This window comes from Manacus candei, unplaced genomic scaffold (genome assembly GCF_025592945.1).
Source record: "Manacus candei isolate 608988 ecotype Guabito, Panama unplaced genomic scaffold, ASM2559294v1 h1tg000041l, whole genome shotgun sequence".
Lineage (NCBI taxonomy): Eukaryota > Metazoa > Chordata > Aves > Passeriformes > Pipridae > Manacus > Manacus candei.
Window position 1 is genome coordinate 11432948 of NW_026138089.1, and position 19270 is coordinate 11452217.

General features: G+C 38.2%; 2 protein-coding genes across 8 annotated transcripts in view; one reads left to right on the forward strand and one right to left on the reverse strand.

Annotated features, from left to right (window-relative positions):
• Positions 1 to 2690, reverse strand: part of STS (steroid sulfatase) — a 108261-nt gene extending 105571 nt beyond the window's left edge. Inside the window, exons 1-3 of one of the 2 annotated variants that reach the window (XM_051794949.1) lie at positions 2356 to 2690; positions 1723 to 2097; positions 1374 to 1553 (exon numbers count right to left, since the gene is read on the reverse strand). The gene's annotated coding sequence lies outside the window, so the exon portion shown is untranslated. The remainder of the gene's footprint in view (positions 1 to 1373; positions 1554 to 1722; positions 2098 to 2355) is intronic. The other variant, XM_051794951.1, reaches the window with a different exon arrangement.
• Positions 2222 to 19270, forward strand: part of PUDP (pseudouridine 5'-phosphatase) — a 63949-nt gene continuing 46900 nt past the window's right edge. For 2 of the 6 annotated variants that reach the window (XM_051795000.1, XM_051795006.1), the window contains exon 1: positions 2222 to 2386. In XM_051795000.1, coding sequence (XP_051650960.1) covers positions 2308 to 2386 — 79 coding nt within the window. In that variant the 5' untranslated portion in view covers positions 2222 to 2307. The other 4 variants (XM_051795002.1, XM_051795004.1, XM_051795001.1 and 1 more) reach the window with 4 other exon arrangements.

Consider the following 19270-nt stretch of genomic DNA (forward strand, 5'->3'; position numbering starts at 1 on the left):
CTGTGTTTGAACACAGCTATGAAGAATTTAGTAAGCTAACATTACACTGATTATCACTGAAGAAACAGAGAAAAGCAAAGCAAATTGAGGTCATCAGTCTGTCAGGCAATGTGACAGTCTTGAACTGTGTACCATAAGATTTGTAACACGGACCACTTAACCCTAAAAATGTTTGCCTTGTGTATTACACTTTAATTTTTGGGCTTCTTTCATACAGATTGTCTTTATGACCTTTTTCCACTTAAATATGCAAAAGTTTTGCAAAAGCTTTATGTTTTCTCAGATGAACTGGTTACTTACACAACAAAAATACTATCTCCCTTTTTGAGGAGGGCATGGGAGATGGAATTGTGATCAAACAATTAACACCTTTCTCTAATTAGAACAATGAATCAAGATACCCAACTGTTGTAGCTTTTTCTTGTTGACAAGTGTAAGTTTTCCGATGTCAGCAAATACAATTTAAGACCAGCTTTTTGGAATATTTGCTGATTAGAAAGTGGATGAATCCACCTCAGGTACAGTTGTCATACCACCTCATTACTAATCCTCTTTAAATTTTGTCACAACAGCGTACACTCTTACTATAGAAACCCATTCTTTCTTAGGACAGCACAACACTACCATTATAGGTAATGAAATTACTATAATGATTTTTTTATTCCCCTTAACAGTTAACACATACTGTATTTTGGATTTTACCTTTCAATTGATTCTAGCTGTGCTCCCACCTAAGTGAACTACAAAGGAAACTAACACATTTGCTGTCTGAAACAAAGCTAGAATATTGACTTGTTGCACAGTGTTTATTGCAGAAACAAAACAGCTGTGGGCATTCTTAACACTTGTACTGTGAGGTTACAATAAAAAAAATTATCTGGAATCACAAGACTCATTTTCTTATCTACGCAAGAACTAATTTTTAAAAGACATTTAAGGTACTATGCACAGACCTTTTCCTAGCCTACATAGGCAGGGCATAGGCAGTATTGTCATTACAGAACGAGACAAGATGAAAAAAAGAGAAAACCAATCAAAAACTCAAAAAACTTTGTTTGAAAGTCAAGTTTTATTATTAAAAAGGTACAAGTAAAGGCCAAGGATATTTTATTTGTCTTCTTATTCCCAAGACAGGAGAATGTATGAGGAGGACTCTGTGTCTATATTTCACACAAATGTAGGGTGAGTATAGTTTGAGAGACAGGTTTTAGGGTTAGATAAGACGCTTAAAGGAGCTAAATTAAAATTCAAATATAGCAGTATGACACCTACAGTTAGGGATTTTAAAACCACCATTAACTTGCTAAAATGGTGATGCATTGCCAATTCAAATGAAGGCATTGTTAGAAAAAAAGAATTGCTGCAAGGCCTACCTACAAATGAGACAGGACTTCCCCTATGAGAAGCTTCAACTAACCACTGCCTTCACATGGAACAGCAAAGCTGTACAAATCTTCAAGCCAGTATGTCACCTTGGGAGCTTGATATAGCTCTTTTCATGTCTGCTTCTGCAATTGGTATTTCAGTGATCTTGATGCCTAATGGAGAGTTACCTGCATGAAAAGATAAAAAAAGGGAAGACTGATGAATTAAGTCCCCTCCTTTCCTCACAACTGCCCAGTCAAAATCGGATGGATGATGTGTCCATGCAGGGAGATTTTGCTTCCTATCAACCTTCAATTCTTGCAGTCAACAAACCATAAGAGATGGGTTTACTCTAACCTCACAGTTTGGGTTGGTTTTTTTTCCCCATTACTTTACTCTTCCCGTACAGCTTTACACAGATTTGTGCCTTTCTGTGTATGTCTCCAATTATGACCTGGTGGTAATATCATCCCTGCAAATCTCATTACAGACACGCAAAAGGTTTCCGAGGCAGCGCTGTCTGAAGCGTCAATTTGGGAGGAACTCCCCGGTCTCACCCGCCAGCAGCACCAGGGGGACTGAAGAATCACAGACTGGGTAAGGTTGGAAGGCACCACAGTGGGTCATCTGGTCCAAGCTCCCCACTCGAGCAGGGTCATCCCAGAGCACACGGCATTCAGATTGCATTCAGACCGTTCTTGAGTATCTCCAGGGAGGGAGACTCCACAAGCCCTATGGGCAAGAAGCTCTATCATCCAACAAAAGACGCCCCACGAAATGAAACGGAGTTTCCTTTAAAAGCAGAACACAGCAAACAGACAGGTCCCGCTGGCCCGGCCCACGGGGCTCCCGCACCCGCTGAGTGCCCCGGCCCCCCCGCGTCGCGCCCTGTCCGGCCTCTTCCCGCGGCGGCTCCGCTCGCTCGGCTGCTCCGGCCTCGCCATGTCCGCTTCCAGCTCCTCGGCGGCCGCGCTGCGCCCGGCCACTCACCTGATCTTTGACATGGACGGGCTGCTGCTGGGTGTGTAGCCTGCGCCCCTCTCCCCTCTGTGCCGGGCCCCCGCGCCGCACGGTCCCACCGCACCGCCAGGCCCGGCCCGGCCCGGCCCGGCTGTCCGGACAGCGCGGGTCCGTAGCTGGCGGCGGGCAGCCCCCTTCCCTTCCCTTCCTCTCCTCCCCTTCCCTCCCCGCCTCCCGCTGCCCGAGCGGGCCAAACTGCGGGCGCTCATTTGCGGCCTTCTCGCTCCGGGCGAGGGGCCAGAGCGCCCCGGGCGGCGCTGCTAAAACCCGCATGAAGGGATTAAAGCAACAGGAAACGATCTAATTCCTTCTCCTCCTTCCGCCATCCGCTGCCTTTCGGGGGCAGGTTCCGTCATGAATTAAAAGATCCGAGGCTGAGCGCGAACAGGGCGCTTGCTCGTGATGGTGGAGGGCTGAGCGAGGTTTTGGGGAGAGAGGTGAAGGTCAGGTTGGGGTTGGAAGCCAAAGAAAGCGGGTATGGAGGAAAATGGGGATCCAGTGTGCGGAGCTGAGGGAGCCCCGGGCCCAGCGCTGGCAGCAGCGAGACCCTGGCCCAGGGCTGGAAGTGCCAGGGCAGGACACTGCTCGGCAGCCTTTGGGGTCACACTGCAGCTGGAAACCCCCGTGACAGTCTTCTATCACGGCTTTTGTATCAGTAGACTGCTTGGTTTGCAGGCTTATTCTGTAACCGGTGTCCTCCCGCGATACAGCTAGATTGGATCTTGGGGTTTGAATCGTCGTTATGACTACGACGGTATTTAAGGCTGTTTAACTGTTTACTGAATCAGGACCCTCTGATGAGTGTCTCCTGTGGAATAATAAGAGTATTTTTATATGCGACTTGGTTTTTGAAATAGTTCATGTGGGTTATCGCACAGGAAGCAGCATTGGATGTGGGTGAATTCTTAAAAGGTATGAACTTGACGTGTGTGCCTTCCTTCTGCAAAACCCAAATTGTTGCAGTTTCTGGGAAGACTGGTGTGAAGTCTGATGAATTACTCCAAGAAATGTGCACTTTCCCCTCCTATAACAGGTGAAGATGATTCACTTATCAACTTTTAAAACAGAAATGACATTTCCCATGCTATCATAAATATTTTTAAGTATTATAGAGCTGTTGGGTTTTGTTTGTTTCATCTGCACTCTTAATATGCTATGCAAAACAGTGATTGAATTATTTTAGTTCCGTTTTGTGTTTCATCATTGGAGTCTCAAATAGCCTGGGGTTATATATATATACGTACATACATAAATATATATATATATACACACACACATGCATGTATATATGTATGTATAGTGTATATATTTGTAATCCTATAATCCAGAACCATTTATTTTAATTTTGTTCTTATTTAGAAGTTTCAAGAAAGCTTTTTCAGTTACTCTTGCTTTTTGTCAGAAGTTGAAAATCTGTTTCACACAGAGAATACTCACCTGAACATGACAGTATTGGTAAGTTATATGAGTATTTAGTCACCGATATGGATATGTAAGATTTCCATATGAGGTTTATAGAATCATAGAATGTTAAGGAGTTGGAATGGACCTTAAAGTTTGTCTGCCATGGGCAGGGACAGCTCCCGCTAGAACACGTTGCTTAAGGCCTTATCCAGCCTGGCCTCGAACACTGCCAGGGTTTTAAGTGAATTTATCACGCACAGGTTAGGTGCTTTAGCTTTGGACAATATTCTAGGAACAAAAGGCATTTTTCTCAGATGCTATCCTGTTTATGTTTAGAAATTGCCTTTCTGTAACATTCCAAACAGGCAACACCAATACCAGTTGAGGTTCTGAGTCATTTTTAGATCTCTAAACTCTTGGGGTTCATACAGTGAAGAAGGATTAAAAATACTCTAGATTATGAACTGTGCCTCATACTGGAAAAGTAATTATAAAATATCCATAATTCTTGGACATAAAACTTTGCCAAGATTGAGACACTTGAAGTATAAACCTATTTCTTGCTGTTATTAAATTTATATGTTGTAAATTACAGCACCAGATAAATACTTTGTCACTTTCTGAATTTCAGTAAAAAGATGGACATAAATTATGGCATTTTGGGTGCTTATATAAAAATACATTTACATGAACATTTTATGCATGCTAGTATAATTTGCTTTTTTATCCCTATATATGAAGCGTCCTTTGCACTGATAGATACTTATTCTGTTTTCATTCCCCTAGTTACTGTTATGCTATGTGGATGTGATTTCTTCTGTTTAAAAAAGTTGCATATAAAGAGTGTGTTCTACTTCGGAAGTCTTTTCAGCTGCAATGAGTTAAACTGAAAATACTCTTTAAATAACTTCCAGTACAGAGGAGCAAAAGAGATACCACCTTGATGATTTTCATAATGTACACTTCGTTTCAGAGGACCTGTAGTATGTTTCAGCCTCTAAATACTATCAGTTCTGTCACAAGTTTGACATATTTTTTGGTGAACCTGTTTGTTTCATGATGAGCTGTGACTCTTGGGAGGCAAAAAGGCGGTCAGGAGACTGCTTGGACTTTTCCAAGATTTTAAATGTTTCAAGAAGCTTGGAATAATTTTGGGGAAGGAATGAAATAAGGGGCACACAAGTTAGATACTGCCCAACCTGTCTGCCATAGATCTTCTGAATAAGACGAATGGTTATACTGATGTAAATCTACATGAGAAATAAGAACCCCTTTAATTTTTTAATGAAATTTTAATGTGTCACATAGTGTTCATTGAAGAGACTAAAATGGATAACATAGATGTTTTGGGAAGCTGTAGAAATATGCCCAAAATTACTTCATTTCAAAAAGCTTGAATTTGGTATTGGATATTTATATATACAAAAATTTGGTATTGGATATTTAAAACTACACTTTTTGAAGTACCTCCATAGTTGGTTGCATTTTTCAGAATCTAAAGCTTTAGGTTTTTGCAATAGTTTTCACAACAAAGTAGTGCCTGAAAATGTGTGTGACTATTTTTGGAAGTTTTCACCTAAACTTTACTGATTTTTTAGAACAAATATAAATTGATCTATAAACGGTGAAAAAAAAATTGAGCATTAAATTCATCTGATGTAATGTGCTGTGAACTTGCTTTCTGTAACTGACATACTTTCTTCTTATTAAGGAAGGTAGGCTGTTTTCTGATAGAAAGATTTCCAAAACCTTTAAGAGTGTAAAATCCTTAAATGAGATCTGAGGAGCTTACAAGGTTCCTGACTTTGGAAACAATCCAAGTGTTGCCCTATAAAACCTGTATCCTGTACTTTAGTGGCTAAGGCTCAGCTGTGTGAAAGTGTTACTGAGTCTGATCCTCTGTTATTTATCTCCCCTGCTCTGGTTAACATAATTGAGGCTGATTAAGTTGTCCTTGAGTCCCACCTTGCTATATCAGTTTACCCTCAATAGGGAAGTCCTTGCCCCTGAATTGCCTGTGAAAGTACTTCACCCCTTTTTTTTCCCGAATCTTTCTGTATCATTGTTTCAGGTGTTATCTAACACATTTTCCAGCATGTATAATCAATGCAATCCACCCTTCCTTTTTTTTTTTTTTTAATTACCTTCTCTTTCCAGCTGTTGGATGAAGTCTTAGGGTTTTTGTCTGTTGCTCCAGTTGCCAAGAAGTTTGACTGGAAAGTTATGCTCTCATTTTGTAAGTAAAATATATGAACAGCACCTCTGGACAGCTTATTATTTAAAGGGTAAAATTAATTGAAGGATTTTTTAATTTTTTTTTTGGTAGGGAACTCCAGCTGTAAGAGAAAAAACAGCCTTTGTGCTAATGTACTACAGTTACGTCCTGCTGTATTATACATAGAATATTAGAATATCTCAAGTTGGAAGGGAGCTTAAGGATCATTGGGTCCAACTCCCTGCTCCTTGCAGGACTTCCTAAAACTAAAAGGGACTAAGAGCATTGTCCAAACACTCCTTGAACTCTGACAGCCTTGGTGCTGTGACCAGTGCCCTGTTCCAGTGACTGATCACCCTCTCAGAGAATTGAACTAATTCCAATCTGAACTTCCCCTAAAGCAGCTTCATTTGTTGACATAGTTGATTAGTGATGCACTGTGAATTATAAACCAGAGGAAAAGGAATAACTAATATTTTAATTTTAGTGTACTCCTGTACTTTCTTTTTTTAAACAAAAACCCCGCAAACAATAACAACAAAAAACCCAACCAAACAAAAAAAACAAAACCCCAAACCCCCACCACAAAAAAACCCAGTACTTCGATTAAAGTGTTAAATTTCTAAAGTTAAACTTCTGCTTGATTTCCTACAGCAAATAATATTAAATGCTCAGAATAGTAGATTGTTTTTTCTTAAAATGCTTTAGTCTTTTTCTACAGAAGAGTACTGTTCTAACTGCTAGTATGTAGTATAGTTAAAAATATTAAACCTATTTATGTGTGTGCTTATCCAACACACACAGTACAGGGTTAATCTATAATGGTAGTAGTAGTAATAATAATAATAAACCAGAACAGAATCTAGATATCTTTGATACCTAAATAAATCCTGTTATAGTTGTACTGTTTGCTGTCTGATCCTGGCATTTTAGCATGTTGGAAAAACATACAAAAGCAATGCTAAGGATAGAGAAGGAAAAATCTATGTAATCTGTACAAAATATACAATTAGAGTAATGCCCCCTAGGATCTATCTGCTAAACTTACTGCATAGGTTGTATTTTGAGCTATGATAAGTAGTTTTGTTATGTAGCTGTAGCCAATAGCTACCCCCCCACCAAAACACATAGGATTGAAAATTGCCTTTGTTGATCTGTGCCTAAACTTATAGGGGGCTGAAAATATTTAAAATTCTCTACAAGCCGCATGTACAATATTAACCTTTCCCAACTGACAAGTGAACTTGGAAAAATGGCTGCCAAGATAAGAAGTTTCTTAGCCTTGTACTTAAAGCTGAACTAAAGGTAAGCCAACATGCAGAGAACATGACACTTCAGTATAGGAAATTTAGTCGTGTACTTATTTTTGTTTAGGTTTTGCTAGGAGTAGCGAGAGGGTTCCTAAAGCAGCTTAGCTTTGCAAGATACCTTCTCCTTGACTCAAAGTCATGTTGGACTGTACAGGGACAGGTATGCCAGCTTGTTGTGACCATTTGTGGAGGGATGAGAAGTAGTTTAGGCAACTGGGATCAGAAGTTGCTGCTTCTACAGCCGCTGTCTCCTTTGTGTGGAGACTGCTGTGGTCCTGTGTGTCACTGTTAGTCCACTCCTGCATGGTTTGTAATACAGGTCACCTCTGGTCTATACTGTAGAAGAAATTAGCTTGCAGTTAAATTCATTGCGGTGTTGTGAGATCCACAAGAGTTTTGGCATGTTTTCTTTCTCCCCAGTGTTACCTACCCATTGTCACAAGGTCAGAAGTCAAAAATGTACTCTTACTTTCATTTCATTGCACAAGTTGCCTAGGAGATTGCTGTTATAAGAAAACTGGTGAGAGTTCCATGCTGGAGTTTGCTTATGTGCATGCTGTCTTTTATTTTACAGTGTGAATGGGAGGTTAAAATAGCTTCCTATTTCTTCTTCATCCGAGCAAATAGCACCAATTCAACTAAACATCAGTCCTCTCTAGATTGTCCTCTATTATGGCTTAAGTGCAGGAATTAATCTTTTTAGGCTATAACCTGGCAATCTTGTAAGCCTGTTTTCTGCTTCTGTGTAGTGGAAACTTGCTTTCTTGTCATTCTCCATTTTCATCTGATTTTGGGGGAACAAAGAAGGAAGCAAAAATATTGTCTGTTCCCTGTGTTCTGTACTTCTAATTTGTTGCAAAAACAAAGAGATTAAGGATGTTATTAGATTAAAATACCTCATAGATGCTTCATGAGCAAATTTTGGAGATAACTAAAACAACTCCTCATTGAGAATTAACTAACCATAAATAGAGTAAATAAGATTTGTCATATGCTTGAAAGCTAACATTTTAATTTAACAGGAAGGAAAATTTTGGCAAGAACATAGCAAACATACTAACCCAGAGTCTGACTTCTGGTATTCTCATGATTGATTTACAGATTGCCCATCCACATGGTTGCCTGTTTGTGGTTAGAATAATCCAGAATCAGAGTTTAGTTCAGCATCAGTAGAACAGGGTTTTGTTGTGGTGGTTGTTGTTGTTGTTGTTGTTGTTTTTTGATTTCTGTAGTGGTTACCACATTTCAAAATGCCATGGGCAGCATTAGCAAAGATAACTTTTTCTTCTGGAGAAATGAACCAAGGAATGCTCCCAGGCTAAAAGATCCATGATTCGATTTTAATATTGCACAGAAATTACACACAAATGCAATGTATTTTTCGTGCCTATTTATTAGTTGCCCCTGATGCAAAGCATTGGTTTTAAAAGAAGAGAAACCACATGTTTAATAAGCTAATCCCAGGAATTTTCCATTTTCCGTTTTTGTAATGTGGCTTTTGTTTTCTGACTGTTACACACATTCAGTTGTATAGAGGATCTTTAGCAAATGAAGAGGTATATTTTGAAAGTGCTGGGAGTCCAAAGGTTCTGTTTAGTGATTTTAAAGGTGCATACAGCAGTTCTAAGTTAGAATTTATAAAAATTAGTCTATTTCTGTGCTAAATGCAGATTTGCAAATCTGTTTGTAGATGATAAGAATTGTATATTTGTCGGCTATGTACACTATTTTGTGTATAAAGTTCCAATTATTTTGCTTTGAATGTAAATAATAAGGTGTCATAAATGGAACAGAGTTTCACACAAAGAAAAGATTAATAGAATTTCCCATTATAATAACACAGTTTCCAGCTGCTGTATTCCAATTTTCCTTTTACTTAACAAGAAAAACAGCATTAGCAACCATGGATTTATTATTCTGCATGCTGACAATAGTTATACTGTGTACCATCTTGGGCTCAGCAGTTTTTGTTCTGAGTAGTTGTAATCCATTCATGTAGCCTTGTTGTGAGTTGGCTAATTGAACTTTTGAGAGTGGAATTTTTCAGGACACCTTAATTGGGATAGAGCAATTTACCAACAAAATTTTACTCTGTTAATTCTGCTGTTATATTTTCTCTGAGAGACAATCCTGTTCTTGAATACTGGCATTTATAATTCTAATGCTGAGGGAGGAGAGGTGTTGATGTTATTATATTTTAACTTTTTTTTTTTTAATTGGCAACAGACTGTGATGGTGGTGATAATTTTCACAATACGATCATTGCTCTTTTAAAGACCAGGAACTCTGTTAACTAACAACACAAAAGCAATTAAGCCAAATATCTTCTCTTTTCAAACTTTATTGCATTCATAATGAACATCTTTAGCAAGAAGTAGAGACTGCTAGTGATTGTTGCTGCTTCTATTATGTGTTTATATACCTCTCTGTATTGATACTAATTTCTTTCACAAGACTACAGAGAATTATATAAGCAAGATCATTTTTGTGTCTTACAATGGTTCTGGCAGAGACTCCTGATCTTAATTTATGCTTTTTCTCCCCCTTGATAAGAATAAAATCAGTTTTCTGACCCAAAGTTCATGGAGGTAGTGCCAACCTTTTTCAAGATTTTTCTTGGGACCTAGGAGAAAACCATCCTGTATTACTTATCTCCTTTTTTAACTTCCTTTGCTTCAGTAACCAGTGAAGAATGCTTGTATCTCTCGAAGGTCTTTTTTTGATGGTTGACAATTTTTTCTACTTTTTTTTTGCAATATTTTGCTTCTTGAAGGGTTGCACACCTATTGACAGTATCAATGTTTGCTGTCTCTATGTATACTTTCTGTTCTAATGCAGCTTTTAATAAATTTTTGTTCCTCTTATAATGAATACCATATTCAGTAGTAGTTTCGCAATGAATCTGATGCTGTATTTTGGAAAACCCTGCATCTAAGTGGACATTGCACTTTCTCAAGTATGATTTTGCTGTTGTTATATACATATAATAGCTGGTTTCTTTTTAAATTGTATTCTTACTTTTCTTCCTCCTTTTATTTGGAGATATTTGAGGTATTTTTGTAAAAGTCATCAAATCAGTCCTAGTAGGCCTTGTATGTCTGATGAAACAGGTTTATTTCTGTTCTTGAAAGATTTCCTTTGGGCACCAGTTATGGGTCATCATTCCATGCATTGCTTTTTTTATCTGCTGTTAGTTTTTGCCTCTGCTGTGTCTAGTTAGTTTTTGCCTCTGTGTGGTTCTTTTGAAAGAGTTTTACGTGCAGTTTGTCTCAGCATAACGCAAGGTGTTTGAGAGGAAAACCCAGTTTATTTGTCAGTCCAGTCTTTCTATCTAACATCCATGTGAATTTATTCATGACCTCTGTCATTATATGTATGTACAGAGTAACACAGCATTGCATTCTCCCAGCTCATTAATGCGTGTTCTCTGACCTGGTATAATCCGTCCCCGTGTCCCCTCTGCTCTCCAGAGGTTGGCTTTGTGCTAGTCCTTTGCAGCAGTGCTGTGCTTGCGGGTGCTGAGCTGACTGGGTTTGCTGCCAAGCAGCTCAGCCCTGGGCACTGACTGTCTGCTCTGCATAAACATGAGTTCACTCAGGTTCCCTTTCACAGGGTCACCGTGTACAACAAATTGCCTGCTCATGTGAGGGCATCTTTTGGAATGTCATGTCTTCAAAATGATGCTCTGCTTTAATCACTCCATTTGTGTGTAGTATAAACTGACACAGAGTACAACTACTAAAATAGACCCTTATTTGATTACTGATTGGTAATAAGTGGGATAATCTTTGTTGGATTGGGATGTTTTATGAGTTTAAAGCTGGTATTGGTCATGTGAGAACATTCCGAAGCACAAGAAAAAATTTACACTAGTACTGGAAGAAGAATGGAGTGAAAGATAATGTGTGTTTAGTGAAAAAATTAGGATTATAAGATATCAGAAGGTCCGAAGTATGAGAAATTAATGTGTTTAAGGTGAAACACAAGTATACTGAGACATAATTTCATTTGAATAAATTGTTCTATGGTAAAGGTTTTTTTGTTTGTTTGTTTTTTAATTTACATACAGAAATCTCCTTTGACCTGTCTCTTCAGGCCAAAAGCGTAGACCCACACATGCCCATAAAGTGACATAACCTTGGATAATGTCACCATTCTGCTACAAGACCATTACTGCAAAAAGTTAGACCATGTGAAATGGTGGATCTTTTTATGCTAGAACTAAGTCTTCTCTATAGTGTTATATTATGATTGGACTAACAAAATGTTATTTGCTTTGTGGCTCAGGGGAGATGGAGCCACAAAGAGCTTATCACAATATAAGAAATTTCTAGTCTTTAAAAATTAAAAACCGTGTTTCATGTGGGATGTATCTCTGGAAAATGAAAGTACTTGGGCCACTAAGGTATTGTAGTATATCTAATTAGTACCCTGCAGCCTAATAACTTGCATTGTTATTATTGTGGTAGATCATATTTTTATTATATTTATTCTTCTCCCATTTTTAATTTTAACATTTTCATTTTTCATGAATGAAGGTATCTTAAGCATAAAGAGCAAGAAGTAGTGTTGCTGTTTTGGTTTTGTGTGTTCTAGAACTTAAAATGTTTTATGTGGCAGGTGATGGCAAATTATACAGTATTGAAAAATTTAGTTTCTTAAAATGTTTAGTCAGCGTTGACTTTGCATAGTTTACTTTTTATCATGGTTTTACCTTTTCAACCATTAAGATAATGAGCAGCTTTTCAGTAACTCTGAGGTTGTCAAAGAAAAATGCCTTAAAGACATGTCAAAATTTTCTTGAAGAAGTCATCCAAGCATAGTGAAGAGCTAACAGCAAAATTGGATTATATAGTTTATGTTTATTAAACTAAGCCTTGTTTTTCCCTAATCAAAACTCCTGGCTTTAAGAGTTGGCATTCCGGGATCTGTGGCTGGTACCTGTCTGCATTACACTGGTTAAAGCACTCTCTACATAAATCCTTATGATTCCCCTGCCTCTCCCATAGGCAATAATACAAGATGATTAAGTTTTGTGTTAGCATGGTTTTTCTCTCCTCATTGCCCTGGTTAATTGAGACATGGCTATGTGTTCTAACTTCGGAGTTTCTACTAAGAGGGGAAGAAGAAAAGCAATATTCTAAGATTTATCACAAAGCAGTTGAAGTTATTCACCTCTTAACCTATTCCCTTTTCTAAACCGTAGTTCAAAATGGAATAGATTCATATTTTCTTTTTCTTCTTTCTATTATAATTGCATCTTTCAGGGACTAAAGAAGATATTCCTGTTTGACCCAAATGTTTCTGTATTTGTATGTAACAAAAAGGAAGGCAGAATACTTATTTTTCTCTGGATACTTTTCAGTAGATATTTAGTTTACCTTTCTCTTCATAGTATCTTCCATACTGAAATTGTGAGCTTTAGTTCTCTGCTTTATATTCTAATTGTATACACAAGAAATTACATTTCATTGATAGTCTAACGTTCCTAAGTATAGCCCAAGAGAGTTACAATACCTAGTACCCATTCATTCTTTCTGTGTTGGATCCTACATATACCTTACTTGTCTCCTATTTCTTTAAAGTAGTCTTCTTGTGCTGTGAATTAAAAACAGGCTTGCTTTTGAAAAAAACCCCAACTCTGTAAGTTTAGGCTCAACTGAGATTTAATCTGATCTTCCTAGAAATTGTTCTCACTAACATCTTGAAATCCTCAACTTATCTGAGTCTTCTTGACTTGGCAGCTGATTTGATAGAGCTTATCAATAACTTTTCCAAAAAAACTTTCTTTACGACATTCTTTTTTTAGAGGTGAGCACAGCATGGAAATACATAATTCAGAAAGGTTGTATTTGTACTCCTGAGTTGTTACAAGGTGCCAATACATGGGCAGTGTACCATATCACAGGTGTAATACAGTGTACCTTACAGATACTGCACTTTCCTTAGATAGAAGTAAAGGAGTTGGCACACATGTTATGAAATCCCATAGTTCTGTTTAGATAACAGTAGCTACTCCCTTCCCTCAAGCTATGGAAAAATATTATTAATGATATAGGTCCAGAAGCGTAAATCATACATTCAACAAAATAGTTTACAAATATCAGTGATTATAGGTATCATATAACTGTACCTAGTGGTAGTCTAAGTTTGGAAAATGTATTACCGACTTGAATTGTCTGTAGTGGAGCCTTTGAAACAATTACAGACTACCACGGAATTTTTTTTTCACAGAATGATGATGATGGTGCAATTTAATGGCTTCAGTACTGACATTGTAGATGCTTCCCATTCTACAGTAGTTCAAGAGCTACTTAAGCTCCTCTTGTGAGTCCACTGAAGAGAGTTAAATTTTCAAGAGACATGCTAGATTTTCTATAATGAATAGTAATAGGGTAGAGAGCACTGTCAGAAGAAATTCCTCTCCTAAAGAAAACAGCTTTAATTTTTGTGTAATTTCAATTTTATTCATTACTGGCAAAATTTTAAAGTTGTATTAAATAGAAGTTCATAACAGAAATGATGACAGGCTGACAGCCCTGTGGCAATACCACCATGAACCATGTCAACCTAACACAAGGAAAAAAAACTTCAAACTTCTTTGCTTATGACAAGGTCAGCGACTAAAGGTAACCTTTACATTAGAGAGGGTAGACAGTAGCCATGGTCAACAGTGTTCAACTCTGTTTTATTTGGTTTCAACAGTCTCTACAACTGGATTCTTTTATTAGTAGTTAGATTTGCTCTTCAGGCAATGGAAAAAAAAAGGCATTTCAGCTTGCTGATGGAATACCAGGTTTGCATTTTTGTGCAAAGTTTTCAGTCTCTTTGAAAACTACTATCCAGTGGTTATTAGAAAGGTGTGGCCTACAATTCATTTGCTTCTTTTCAGAGGAGAAAAGCCTTTGGTTTTTTATTATTATTATTGCAACTTGTACACCTCACAATTATTTTTTCCTTACATTTAGGAAACGTGTAAGTTATCCTGTTTAACTGGAAATGAAACTCTAACTGTATGCCTATGACAGGTTAGTTCTTCTAATGGTTTAAAAACATAATGAGTCAAAAGGTATGGGACGTTTTTATCTAAAAGTCATTTAGGTTCGGTGGCTCAGTTCAGTGTATGCAGCAAATGAAGCAGGCAGTTTCTCTTGCTGATTGTAAGCTTGATTTTAGATCAAACAAAAGGAAATTACTGAAATGGGGTTAGGGAAGCTATTTATTGAACAGCAATTGTTACGAATCGTATTTTTCAGAGTTATTTCATGAGGTAGACTCATGAGTAGAAGGTAACTTCTACTTCATTCTAGATTTTGTATGTCAAATCTGTTTGGATACCACTGAATACAGCTGTTCATGTTTGGTTTTATACTTATTATATATAGTTGCATAAGTGATACTTCTATTAATTATTTCTAGCTATAGATTTTTTCCATACCTTGTAAGGTGATGGAGGCTATTTTTTTTCCTAATTTCCTTAAACATCTTGCCCCTTGGTAGCAGCTACCTGCAATGCACCTTCAAAAGCAATTTTCACATTTATAAGCAGTATGATAGAAAATAAATTTTTTCTTTTTTGTAAATCTAAATTCAGGTTAGATTCTGTGGAATTGGAAATGTATATCTTATTGCACATGTTTATATTCAGAAACTGTGAGCTTGTTTGTTTCTTGCTTGTACTGTTGTGACTTAATTGATTTCATTAGATTTTTACCTCATTCTGAGTAGTGAGAGAAAGGCGACTGGTTTTTTTTTTTCCTTCTTTAGATTTTGGATGGAGGGAAGGAAGTTGGGGCTATTATTGAAAATAAAGTAGAAAATCTCCTCTGTCTACTTATTGAGCATATAATTTACCAGCCCGCCTTTTGCAAGCACTGTTGCAGTAGAACTAAGCACACTCCAGTGTAGTAACTCCTGTGTCAGGCTTATTAAATTCCAGCCACAGGAGAGTGAAGCTGTTTGTGTCTCAAGATGTAAACTTTGACCTGAGCTTGCAGAACTGAGGTTAGAAGGAAAGAAAGATTGAGTGAAAGTGGAATGACTTCTAGTTCAGTTCACAGTATCTCTTTTTATTTTTATCACATTACTCATATGGAAGATGAAATGATAGACTAAAGTTTCTTGCACCGTGTGAGTCTCCGAACACATATTTTTTATTTCATTTAGCTGGATGTACAGCAGCGTTTCTTGTAACTCTAAGCTGTCACACTCAAAACAGAGTCATAACATAACATTTCCATTATGTCCAGAACCACTCTCTAGCAAAAGAAGGTTCAGCCTCTCCCCTTTGAGATAGCTGAAAATATAACCTTAATAGCTACTGTTGGAGAGTCTCCTTCCAGCTTTCTGTTTCTCCTGTAGTCCTCATATGAATTGGGTTCACTGACATGTTGGTGAGATTTTCTGTCTGAACCTTTTAATAATCACTGTATTCTGACAGGATTGTAGTGTGGATAAGTTTTTTGTCTTCTTATAAAACATCTCTGGTACTGTTTTATTATTTTCCCCCTGGTTTAAATGAGATAGTAGAGTTTAGGTTAAATGGATTTTGATGTTTGAAGACCTTATGCTAGTTTAGAATTGTCATAATATGCTAAAATAATACGAAGTCAGTTTGATCCAAGCATGGGAGTTGAGATTCTCAATCACCTCCTCTCTGCCAGGAAATACCACTCTTAGAAAAGCTTTAAAAACTAAAATATTTTTACTTGAAAGTGAGGACTGGGTCCAGTACATAAACCTTTAGGCACCTAATATGTGCCAAATTTTTATGTTCTGTGTGCCACTTCTACTACAAGAAAATAATTTGTATGTGCAGTAAAGAGATTGATGCAGTTTTTTGCAGATGAATGTCCCTGGGATGGTTTCAAAATCAGGTGATTTGAAATCCTTTCACAGGTATTTTCATGAAATGTTTAATTTTGAATTGTCTCTTCCATCTCTTACAGGAACTGTAGTCAATGCCTCATATTTATATTTGTTTTTCAGGCTTCCTAATCAATCTGCATCTGCCATATTAAGTAGATAGGAAGTAGAATTTTAAGGAAACAATTTTCACAACAGAAGCCTAGCTTAAAATATGCTGATAAGATTTTACAGTTAATAAAGGCTATTTTTAGTGTGATATATACTGGTATTATTAGGTAGACTAAATTGTCTATACAGAGAGGCTAAAGTTTTCCAGCAAAATTTCAAATACATACTGGGAGGAAAACTATACCTCTCTTCAGTAGCAGGTCTGAGAATTAGTATGTTAATACTCATGAGGAAAATAAAGAGAATCCCATTATAAAACTGTTATTGCATACTGAACTCTGTGTCAGTTTATTGGGGAATATTACAAAAGTCTAGTACAGAAACAGACTGCAGCTGAGTAGCTTAATTTCCTGGGAATAGGAAGAGGTCCTTTTGCCATACGGGGTGTTCTCAGTGCACAGCATCTGCAGTTCAGATTTTGGAGTACAAATGGTATTTTAGCTCAGAAACACAAAAGCATTGTGTGTTGGATGGAGCTTTGAGCAACCCGATCCCCCTTAGTGGACTAAGTGATATTTCAAGGTCCTTTCCAACCCAAATTTTCTGTGGTTTAGGTACCTATCTCTCAGTGGCTTCGATGGGGCTTAGTTAAAAGCTTCCATGGCCAAGTATAAGTTTTTATTTCACTCTGCTAATTATAAGCAAGCTGATTATATTCTAAAGCAAATGACAGTCTTCCAGTAGTTCTGTGCTTCTACTCATCTTGTTAGGAAACAAGAAGAACTCCTGTACCATCATTCATGATAGCCCACTAACTTTGAGTGGTCCTGCTTTGGGCTGCAGGCTGTATTTGATCTGAGAGTCAGTTAGGACTTGCCTCTGGATTACTGCTAAGGACAACTCTCACAGTCTCTGTGTGAAGTTTTTCAGCACTCTGTGAGAATAACCTCTCTGCTCTGATCCTCAGCCCCACATGAGAGGCAAGGGCTGTGGTCATGTAACTTCAGAGAAGCCTGTGGCTCACCTGTAGGAAGTCCACTGTTATGTGGTATTGGAATTTCATTATATTGGTATCTATACCCTGGTTTTGAGGTTCCTTCTACAGTTTTCAAACAGGTATTACAGCTTATAAAACAATTTTCAGTTTGCTGTATCACACTTATGAATCTCAAAGATCTGATTCTCCTTTTTTTTTCTTCTTTTTTTTTTTTTTTTTTTTGTAATTTAGGTTATGGTTAGGATTAGGAGTTCTTGGTATATAACTGTTAAAGAGTCACTGTGATCGGGTCTTGCAGTATTCTGACTCTTTCCTCTTGACTGTAGATCGTCAGCCATGATGGGACATCCTCACTCTGGGAGAATCAAGCTATTTGATGATGTTTGATTTTCTGCTCTTGGTGTTATCACCACAGAGAAATTACTCCATCAGCAGATTTACTTCAAAAATTTTGGGTGCTCTTGAGTGGACAGAAGCGATTAGCTTTATTAATCTGTAGTTCTTTACACTTCCTTTGTGGTAGTATGTTTGACACATTGCTGCAATTAAGTTTAGAACATTGTCCAAGATCATAGTGGAAAAATAATGGGTTTGTTTTCTGTTGAAGTCACTCTGTCTTTTGAAATGTTTCCACTGTTGAGGAAACTGACCTTTTGACAGTGTTACAGAAAGTGATTTAGAAACATATAACAGTGAAAGTCTTCAATTTGCAACTTGATTAAACCTTTTATATATGTGTATATCTATCTATCTAACTACCTATCTATCTATCTATCTGTAGTCTCCGGGGCAGGAAAAAGCTTTCTGAGAATAAGGAAATCAGTATTTTTAAGAAAGCTATGGTGTGCTGAAGAGAATTTCCTCTATGGTATTATTTTGTTGGGGTTTTTTTGAGGAAGGAAAAAAATTTTCTGACCCTTCTTTCCACTCTCATGACTATTCTTTTTTCCATTGTTGCTCTTTTAGGTTGTGGGTTAAACAGAACAGATCTGGGATGGTTCAGGAAAGGTTATGTTTTTTATTACTTTTCCTCAAGAAAGTATATATTTGTATTGGGTGTGTAAAGCAAGGTTTTGGTAGTTGGAAGGGGTGGGTTGTGGAGTGGGCTGTTGAGGTGGCTTTGTGAAAAGCTGCCAGAGCTTCCCCAGTGTCCAACAGAACCAGTGCCAGCCCACTGCAAGATGGATCTGCTGCTGGCCAAGGCTGAGCCCATTGTCTGGGGGTGACAGGTTTAAGAAGGTAAAAAAACTGCTGTGCAACAGCAGCAAGGACAGAGGAGCAAGAATATGTGAGAGAAACAGCCTTGCAGACACCAAGGTCAGTGAAGAAGGAGGGGGAGGAGGTGCTCCAGGCACTGGAGCAGAGATTCTCCTGCAGCCTCTCGTGCAGACCACGGTCAGGCAGCTGTGCCCCTAAATCCCATGGAGGTTCACAGTGGAGCAGATATTCACCTGCAGCCCCTGGAGGACCACATGCTGAAGCAGGTGAATGAAGAAGGCTGTGATCCTGTGGGAACTGCATACTGGAGTGGGTTTGCTGGCAGGACCTGTGACCCTGCAGGGCACCCATGCTGGAACTGTCTTCCTGAAGGACTGCAACCCCTGGAAGGGACCCATGCTGGGGCAGTTGATGAAGAACTACAGCCCATGGGAAGGACTCAGACGGTGATAAGTTCATGGAGGTCTGTCTGCAGGGGCAGGGACCCCACAATGGAGCAGGGGAAGAGTGTGGGGAGTCCTTCCCCTGCAGAGGAATGAGCGGCAGGGACTTGATGAACTAAAGGCAACCCTCCTTCCCTGCCCACCTGTGCTGCTGCAGTGGACAAGGTAGAGAACTTGAGAGTAAAATTAAGCCCAGGAAGAAGGGATGGGTGCAGGGAAGGTGTTTTAAGATTTGATGTTATTTCATATTCCCCTACTCTGATTTGATTCATATAATTTCCCCAAGCTGAATCTGTTTTGCTTGTGATGGTAGCTGGTGAGT